At 43.5% G+C, this 10,358-nt stretch overlaps 1 protein-coding gene across 1 annotated transcript; it reads right to left on the reverse strand.

Annotated features, from left to right (window-relative positions):
* Positions 1-4,749: 4,749 nt before the first annotated feature.
* Positions 4,750-8,442, reverse strand: LOC116263225 (uncharacterized). The gene has a single exon (XM_031642878.2). The coding sequence runs from the start codon at positions 6,529-6,531 to the stop codon at positions 5,500-5,502; it is 1,032 nt and encodes a 343-aa protein (XP_031498738.1). The 5' UTR covers positions 6,532-8,442; the 3' UTR covers positions 4,750-5,499.
* Between the last annotated feature and the right edge of the window lie 1,916 nt (positions 8,443-10,358).

The following is a 10,358-nucleotide window of genomic DNA, read 5'->3' on the forward strand; positions in this document are numbered from 1 at the left end:
AAGAGCGATTTGATGAGAAACAGAGATTACATTAATTAGTCATTTTTCTACTTTAATAATATTTTTTAATAACCAAAACATGAACTGCTCTAGCGTCAAATTTGTGATGGTAGCAAAATCAAACTCTCATATTTGTGATTATATATATATATATATATATATATATATATGAAACAATCTAATGAACAACCATATTAGTTCAATCCATTATAGTTGCATCATGAATTTTGACTGCTCCAACTATGTTCACTTTCCCTTATCGAATATTATTTGCTATTGTACTGTCCAAACAACCCCTCTTATTGGAAGGGGTTAGAACGAAAATACCTTTTTCTACTTCTACACCCACGAAAACTCCTTTCCAGATTTTGCATTCAATTGTGGGAATATGATAATTTCATTCATGAATTATTAGATAAGATAGATTAATTAAATATAAATAAAAAATAAAAGCCATCGAGTCACCTTTACCAAGATCTTCAGCCTATCCCGAAACCGGTAAAACATTATATTACAAGTAATTTTCTATTCTATTGAATGACACCTGCTTAGGCCTATACAAGGAACAAGAAAGGAAGAAAGGAATTATATATATATATATATATATATATATATACATTGCAGATAAAATATGTTACCAGATAGTTAAAAATTAAAAATATATAGCTAGAGTTGATGGCATTTTTAACCATTTTGTCATGTATACAAGAGAGATCGAGACATGTTCCAACATCTACCCATACAGCACATTCTTGATTGGCCCCATTTGTTACACAAGAGACAGTGGCATGAAAAACCAACAAGAGGAGGGGCCAACTATATATGTAAAAGCATTCCCCCACTGGTCCATTTGATGTTGTTTGTTCTAATCTCTTCCAAAGATGTTTTAGCATGCATTGAATGAGATCAGATGCAGAAAAACAGATGTTGGGATGCATGAACTCTCCTTTCCCTTGCCATGAAACCCACAAATTAATTTAGTTGATTGCCGCGCCTTAACTTGGCCAATATGGGTAGTTTGGCAGCAAGTACATTCATTCTGGAAGCATCCCATGAATCTACCAAAAAAATTACGGCATATTCATATGACACGAACTAGTATCGTATGAATATACTACAATTTTTAAAACAAATTCATGGATGACATACGAATCATTGTTAAAGTGTTCCATGAATCTACCAACAAAATTGCGGCATATTCATATCACACACACTAGTATCATATGAATATACTCTAATTTTTAGAACATATTCATAGATGACAAACAACTCATTCTGGAAGTGTTCCATGAATCTACCAAAAAATTTGTGGCATATTCATATGACACGAACTAGTATAGTATGAATATGCTACAATTTTTAGAACAGATTCATGGATGACGTATAATTTTTAGAACAGATTCATGGATGACATACGACTCATTCTGAAAGTGTTCTATGAATCTACTAACAAAATTGCGGCATATTCATATGACACGAACTAGTATCATATGAATATACTCTAATTTTTAGAACAGATTCATAGATGACAAACAACTCATTCTGAAAGTGTTCCATGAATCTACCAACAAAATTGCGGCATATTCATATGACACGAACTAGTATCATATGAATATACTCTAATTTTTAGAACAGATTCATAGATGACAAACAACTCATTCTGGAAGTGTTCCATTAATCTATAAAAAAAATTGCGGCATATTTATATGACACAAACTAGTATCATATGAATATACTCCTATTTTTAAAACAAATTCATAGATGACATACGACTCATATATACTCCTATTTTTAGAACAAATTCATAGATGACATACGACTCATTTTGAAAGTGTTTCATAAATCTACCAAAAAAATTCCGGCATATTTATATGACACGAGCTGAACAAGTATTGTATAAATATACTCCAATTTTTTCAAACAAATTCATAGATGACAAATGACCGCTTAATGCTTTGGCAGGTTGTAGATCTTTGGCTGAAGGACCCAAAAAAAAAAACCCAAAAAGATTCTTAGAACTATTGTGTTGGAGCAAGGGAAGAAGTTGGTTTGTATACTCATCAATCATCTGTTCTTCTTTTGTTCTTCTACACAAGAAAGTTGCTTTTGACATCGTTGCACTGCAACTTCACGGGTAGGAACGTCAATAAGTCGAAGTGCATCACATGCATGACTGAATTGCTTTAAGAAAGGTCGGATATGGAAAAATATCCAACATCCCATGGAGAAATCGGATCATGTTCAGATCTAATAAACGGAGACTTGGTTTGAAATGAATATTCGATTGGATTCGTATTCAGATTCATTTTCAAACAAATATTCTAGATCAAATTGTCCACACTTTTTGAAGTCAGTTGTACCATATCATAATGCGGTTCGGATTATATAAAAGTCTGATTCGGGGGTCAGATGTGAAAACAGAAATCGGGTTCGGGTCAGATTCAGATTGGGAATTTAAAAATCGGTTGATATATGATGTAAACATCTCTTTATTTGTATACTAATCGAAATTTAAATCCGAATATGTGAATATCTGATAATGTTGGGTACGTCCTATTTGTCTACATAGCATAAAACTCCAAGGCTAGTACAGACGTATTCATACTTTGGCTTGTCATGAGTTGCAAAATCTGGCTGTTTTCTTGACAGGTAAAGCCCAACTCATCTCCCTTTCACAATCGAGCAAAGGTCACATGCTTTGCACTTTGACTCGGACATCCCGGCCTCAACAATTTTCTCCTCTCCTATTTAAAAATTTGAGACTTTGTATCTCAATTCAAACACGATGGTAATAAAGAATACGTCTGTACATAATCAGAGTCGAGCTCTGTCAGTTCAACTCGACTCGACTCATATATAGCTAGGCTGGAGCTCGAATCGAGCTGCACAAGGTGAACTAGTTCAAGTTCGTCCACCAACTCCCCATTTGACTTGAAGTTTGAAAAGTACAAAGTCGACTCGTCTATAAGATCAAGGTCTCTGTTAAGCTCGAGTTCGACTCGTTACAAACGAGTAGAGCTTAACCGAGCAAGTTTGAGTCAAACTCGAATTGGCTCGACTCATTTAGAAAATGAGTGAGATAGAGAGAGCAGATGCAGCCAAAGGGACTGGGGGCGTTTAACATTGAACCTAATTTTGGACAGAAGGCGGGTCACACCCACATGCCCGCACATATGCGGGAGGTCTTTGTTGGTGCCTCCATGAAAAAGAAAACAAGGGATCTAAAAGAGGAGGACAAGGCGAATACCATAAAAGCGATGTGGTGGGTGCCCCCAACAACAGCACATGAATGGGCAGATGGGCCCCTGAAAAGGCTGACCCACCACCCTCCTAGGCCCCAGCCCATGAGAGAGAAAAAGATGAGACCCAGCTGTCGCCAGCCATGGCCGCCCGCGTACCCTTTCAATCCACAGAGATCAGAAAGAGGGAGAGAGACTTTTTTGGAACTCAGAGGCTCGATGGGGAGACGACGGCCGGATCTCTATCTCTCTGGTCAAGGCTGGCTGTCCTTGACAGGCATTGCCATCACTCGCCCGCCACAGCTTTTCGCTTCTTTTGTTTCTCCCTTGTTATGATGCCAACCTTCCATTCCCAACAACGTCCCTTTCATCAACACTTTGGAGAGAGAGGGATTGTCTGTTTTCAAAAATTAGCAAAAGAAATTCGCTTCTTTCTTGAGAGAAACATCTGGCGCATCTAATGATTCCATTTTGAAGCAGGTCCTCCTGAAAATCCCAGTTAAGAATCAGGCTTTAGTTTCCCCCCAATCAAGGATGGATGGGACGACCTTGAAGCGTTGCAGGAAAGCAGGTTGAATCAGCCGAAACCATCAATCCATTTCATCTTCAGATGTTCTGGAAAATTTTCTTCTTCTTAATTATTATACATAGAATTTGTCAGAGATTATTTTTAGAATAATGTTTTGCAGGAGCTTGGCTGGCTGCAGAGAAGGAGAAGTGGGGAGTTCCCGGAACGCTGCTCATTTGGGTTGTCGACCCGACCTCCTCTTCTCATGATGTGCTTCACGATCCCCACCGCCGCGACCACCACCACCACCGTCAGACCAGAAGCGGCCGGCCGGCCGGCCATAAAGGAAGAAACAGGGAAAGGGCAGAAGAAAAAAGAGGGAACCAATGAGTCAGAGGGATGTTTGTATAAAGGGAATAAAATGATGGCCCCTCGAAAAGACTGTCTTTTTAAGAGCACAAACTCCCAAGTTGAGTGAGTTGAGCCTTTTAGAGGTTGAATGGTATTGCATGGTGAGCAGGCAAAGGGCGTGTGAGGAAGGGAGACGATTCGTGGGAGAAATCATGAAGGGGGAAAGAATCTGATGAGAGAGAGAGAGAGAATATGATGGAGTCTGCCATAAAATTGAGCAAAATGTCCACCACCAGAATCATGGCTTCCAGAAGGGCTTATAATTGCCGTCCTTTTTAATACTTTAAACAAAGAAAAAGCCCATCTGTAATAATTTAGTTTAAAGGAAAAACAGAGACGAAGGTTGGCACTGCGCGTTCAGTAGCATCTCGGTACTGTAATAGTAATCAATACGCGCGCAAGAAACCGGTTCCTGCCTCCTTTTGTCTTAGCTAGAGCCAGACATAGCATCTTCATTTTCAGAGAAAAAGAGAGAGAAAATCATAATTCTTCTTCTTCTTGCTCCTGCAACAGTAACAAACAAGGCTTCCATTAATGGAAGAGTCTGCCACTCAAGAATCAAGATGCAGAGATGGGGAGCGCTTTTCCATGTTGGGTAAAGTTTCTTTCTTCAATTCATGCATTCATCCACTTTACAATATCAAGACCAGCAGAGCATATTAAGAAAAACGAACATAAAAAGAAAAAAGAACGAAGATATTCAAAAACTCGCCCTCCACTGCCGGGATCACCATCTCCCACTCTTCATCCTCCCCCTCCTCCCAAAAATTCTCCTCTTTTTTTCCTTGCTCCTATCTAAATCTATACAAGAAGAAAAGCAAGCCCAAAGCTTGCTTCCCCTTTAATCAAAACTTCTAATCAAGAGAAAAGAGTAACAAAGAAAGTAAGCAATCCCGCAAATTGAACCCAAAAACCAGAAAAATATGAAAAAAACAAAGGATTTTTACTCTTTCTTCCTAAACTGCGAATCTCGATATATGTTGTTTTTAACGTTATTCTCATTTCTTTTTTTACGTCGATCTATTCTCTATGTTGACTCTCTCTCTCTGCAGCTAGCCATAGCTTGCCAGCCATGTATACATCTTTGGCAATAAACAATAATAATAATACTAAGAAAATACCAAGCGACAACCAAGCAAGCTTCCTCTCCCTCCCTCATCTTCCTGATTCTGCGACGTATCCGGAATGGCGGGGGCCGGTTGCAGAGGAGGTGGAGGTGGCGGAAGAGATGGGGGCTCGGCCATTCTATCTCTCTAGTCTTGTTTCTTTACTCCCCTGCCCTCTTTCTGTTCTTTTTTTTTTGCCTTAATGGGGAGGAGGTTGGCTATTGTTTTGTGTGGTCTACCGCTGCCGCCGGGTGCAGATGTCGAGGAGCTTCTTCCTGCCCTCGACGATCTCGTCGAAGAAGTCGTCCAGCTGCGCCACCACGGCCTCCAGCCCGGCCTTGAACGACCCGAAGCACTCCCTGAGCGTCTCTACCTTCTCGGAGACGGCCGACACCGCCGTATCGGCTTTCCCCTGAGCCCGCAGGTCCAACAGCGCCCAGATGTCGTCCATCACCGCCTGAGATCGCCTCAGCTCGTAGAGGAGGATCGCCGGCGGCCTCGCTCCTCCACCGCCGCCGATGCGCTCGATCTCTGCCGCCGCCCGGCGGTGAAGCCCCGAACCGAAGCAGAGACAGCAGCCTTCCTCTTCCTCCTCAGGCGAAGAGCACCCGCCCATGGAGGCGCCAGAGCCGGAGGGAGGAGAGTAGTGGGCGAGGCCCCAGAGTAGGAGGATGAGGAGGAGGGAGCTGGCGTTGCTCATGGCGAAGAGCACACCTCGGAAGCCGTTGAACTTGCCGGCCGAGCCAACGCGGCGGCCCTCGAAGCGGACGAGGTCGCCGATGCGGGCGTCGACGAGGGCTTTGTTGTCCTCCTCAAGGCTAACGGCCTCCCGCCGGCAGCCGGAGATGCTTCGCATGACCTGTCGGCAGAGGGCGGGCGCGGAGGCGGAGGACCACCACCGGCCGTCGGTCATGAGCGGCAGGGCGGCCTCCACGGCGGCCTGGTATCCCTCGAGCCCCGAGGCCGCCGACTTGAGGACGTGGCAGGCGCTCCACAGCTTGGCGCTCTCGTCCATGTAGTCGTCCAGCCACTTGTCCCCAGCAGGCAGCCGCAGGCTCTGCACCAGCCGCACGAGCTCCCCGTGCAGCGACCGCAGCAGCCCCAGCGCCTCGTTCACCCATCTCGCGCTCATGAAGCAGTCGTCGTCGTCGTCCTCCCCCCCTCCCACTCCGCCGCCGCATCCCCTCCCCTTCGACGCTATGCTCTCCTCCAGATCCTCCATCCCTCTCCTCAGCTTCGCATAGAATCCACTGATCGACGCTTCCATCTTCTTCCCCTTCTTCTCTCTCTCTCCTTTTCCAGACTCCTCCTCCCCTTCTCTCCTCTTCCCTCGACTGTATTGGATTCGATCCTCTTCTCAGTCGCCTCGCTCTCTCCTCTATCTACAGAGGAAGACAGTCGGGATGGGGAGGATGGAGAGGCAGTGGGGTGGATGGGCTTCGGCTGCGGAGAGCTCGTAATTATAGGGAGGGAGGAGGAGATTGGATTGCGGGGAGGATTGGAGGAAAGAGCGTGCATGCATGGAAGTAATGATGAGTGTCGCCCATGGGGGAGGAGGGAGGGAGACGATTGAGAATCTTGGTATTGTTTTAAAAAGGAGAGGGAAGGAAACCCAGTTCTCTAATGATGGTTTTTCTCCTTTTCTTCTCTCTCTCTCTCTCTGTCTAGATGGGATTTTCCTCCTTTTTCTTTCCTCTTTTTCTGTTTCTTCGGTTTCTGGAAGGGAGGGGAAGGGATGACAGCGATGGTGGTGGTAGTGCTGCTGCTCCTGCTCCTGCTGCCGGTGGTGGTGGTGGTGAGGTTCAAGATTTCTCAGGTTGGTGGACGAGGAAGGAATGATGGTAGTTTATGGGGAGGAGAGAGAGAGGCAGAGGGTTTTTGACCGGCCGGAGTTTCGAAGAGAGATCATGGAGATTCTGGTTGGACGTCGGGCAGAGGGAAAAATTGATCGAGGGAAAAAGGAAGGTGGGGGAGAGAGGAATGTGGGGTTGGACGTCCTGGCTGGGGAAGATCAGAGGGGAAGGGGCGAGGGCTTGTTTTTTCCTTTTGATTCTGCCTGCCTGCCTGCCGGAAACAATTAAATGTGTGCCGAGGGGTGAGGAGGGGACCCACCCCAAATCATGCCCCCGTTCTGTGGGGCCCTGCCCGAGCCTACTCTGCATCTCCACCGTCCATTGCTTGCGTTCAACGGTGAGAGATTCAGAGTTGTACATGCGTGTTGTAGGGTCGGATGAAGAATATATGCTCGAGTGTCTCTCCAGCCGGCCAGCCAGCCAAAGGGAAAGAGAGAGAGAGAAGGAGAGGCTTCTGTACTTGGGTATTTGTAAAATTTCACAAAGTGGGGATTGACTGAAAGTGGGGTTTGTGATGGAATGTGTGTGAACGTAGCGCCTTTTTAGGCTTTTAGTTCGAAGAAGATGAAGAAGGAGAGGAAGAAGAAAGAGGAGGAAGGAGGAGAAGAAGGGAAAAGAAAATAGTTGGAAAAAGGAAAAGTTGGTGTATCGGCATTATGAGGAAGATACATGATGATGATGATGGTCTTTTTGGTGTTTTTGGTGGTTGGTATTGCCACTCTGCCCCCCTTCTCATCCTTCCTCTTCCCCTTTCTCTGTCTTTGTTCCTCTGAGATTCCATTCCATGTGAATTTCGAAATAATTTACAATAATTGCTCCTTTTTTGTAAATGGTGTTAATTTCTTGTCTCTGCCATCTTGTGAGGAGAGTGATGGGGATGGAGCTGTCTCCCTCTCTCTCTCTTCCTTCTTCTCTGCTCTTTGAGTGGTTGCAGCCCTGCGCCTGGATTTTAGCTCAAGGACAGGAAAAGCCCTTTATTTCGGGGAAGGTTTCTTGACTCGAGCAAAGGAGAGAAGAGGGGAGGGGAAGTTGTAGTCGATGAGGCAGAGGAAGTGGCCCTCAGCATTAGATTTGACAGGGAGGTTGGGCCCCCACCATGGGAATTGTTTATGCGAATGTTCTTTGTTTTCTGAACTCCTTAATTAATAAGGAAGCAGGAGTTTCGAGAGAAGCAAAGGCGGGGGGACTCTCTGGTCCTTTCTCTCTTTCTGGTCGAAGTGAGAACATGGAAGACTGGTTGGTTGCTGCTTGAATGAATCCTTTTCTTCCCTCCTTTCTCTTTTCTACCGCCCTGCTCCCTTCACCTCACCTCTCTGCTGCTACTCTCTTTTTCACAATTCAGTATTATACTGTACATGTAGTATTATACTGTAAAGTGCAGTACATATATTTGTATTCTCACACTAACAATGGTTTCTAACTTGTGTGTACACGTTAACCATTTAAAGCCAGACAAACATTTATGGCTTTGTCATCAACCCAACTCCTTTCCTCAAGGTGGTTTCTTTCAGCCATAAAGATAAAGAGATTTAAAAAAAGAGGAAGGTCCAAATAGATGGAAGTCTGCATCTGTCTACACCCACAAAGGGTGCCTGCAGTTATATCCGATGTTCAGCCGAGAGAAAGAGAGAGTATTGATCTTTTGGTTCTCATATTTAGCCACTTTGACTCCTAATTTTTTTAACTTTTAGAAGCAAAGGAGGCAGCAGCAGGACCTTTTGTTTTAAGTGTTGCTACCAACCAAGGAAAAAGGCTAGTGGGATGAAAAGTCAGTGGGTGGCAATGGTGTATCTAATCTGGGGCGTTAAAACTGATTCTTTGATTTGATGTGGGGGCTGTTATTTTAAGGTAGGTGCTCGTGGGGAGGAGAGAGAGAGAGAGCTGCTTTCTTTTCTTCTTCTTCTCTCTCTCTCTCTTTTCTCCTGGATATCTAGTTTGCCTTATTAAACTTGTTGGCCATCTCCCCCAAATATTATTTTTGATAAGTGCTCGAAAGTGCCTTTAAGAAGAAGGGGATTATGCCCAAGATAAAAGGTTTTATTTAATCAATAAAAGCTACCTTTTGACTGCATTCATATTTGTTGAAGATCATGAGTGGCTTTGCTAATTGGGAAGACAGGCCGCTCGTGGATTCCCACCACCGATGCCCCCCCTCTCTCTCTCTCTCTCTCTCTCTTACACACACACCCATGCACACACACACTACTTCATTGCGGGCATACACACACACACACGCACAAGATAAACATATCTTAAGAGGATGAAGGCTAAAAGATGCTGCTTTACCTTTCCAACTAAAAGAATCAAGGCATATATTTAGATACACACAGAGGACCTCTAAGAAAAGAGAAGCTTGTAGGCTGTAATTCCATATTTTAGGATTGATATCAAGCATGTCTGCTTTCAACAACTACCATATCCTAGCTCAATGTTGAGCTCCCAATTACAGTTTTCCCCTTCTTTTTTTTGTTCCAAAGGACTCATGGCATAGGATTCTTTAATTTAGCTGGCTTTCTTAATTTGATCTCCCTCGTTAAAAGCCTCTGAATCAGATCTTTTGGCAAAGTAGAGGAGATCTTATAAAAATAATCTAACATCAATAGTACAAAATGACAGCTATTTACGATTCTTCTGGCGGAACTTGATCAAAAGCCTATTCTTAGCTCCCCCTTTTCCGTGGACATAACATTTATAAACTCAGTTAGACAATGGGTAGAATCAAATTTGTTGAGTTCATTTGATATAATGGTCAAGGACCCATGTTGCTTAGGCCCCAAATTGGACCTTCAATGGACTCTTTGTTTGATCTAAGCCATTGGACGTGTTTCTTGCTGTCTATCCACTAAACTACATGACTTTTTAGAATTCATTCTACAGCTAAGGTACTATCTTTGTGAATCAACGCAGGACACCTGACTTTCGATCAAATTTTAACCTGAGCGAATAGGTTTATATCTATCTTTCTTACAGGGTGGAGTATGCATATTAGACTTTATGCACAAGATAAGTTATAGAGACATAACTACATACATATGATAGAAAGAAAGAAGTTTGTGTTAGCAGAAAGAAGGATTTTGAAATCACAACAGCAAAGATTTCTGTAACTGTGAAGGAATTAAGATCAAAGATGGCTACAATTTTGAGTAACAGAAAATTCCTTCCCAACAAAGAAAGTTTGGGTGCAGTGAAAAAAGAAAAGAAAGATATCTATTCAACAGAAACCAACGATAATCAGGGAAGG

This window comes from Nymphaea colorata, chromosome 1, assembly GCF_008831285.2.
Source record: "Nymphaea colorata isolate Beijing-Zhang1983 chromosome 1, ASM883128v2, whole genome shotgun sequence".
NCBI classification, from domain to species: domain Eukaryota; kingdom Viridiplantae; phylum Streptophyta; class Magnoliopsida; order Nymphaeales; family Nymphaeaceae; genus Nymphaea; species Nymphaea colorata.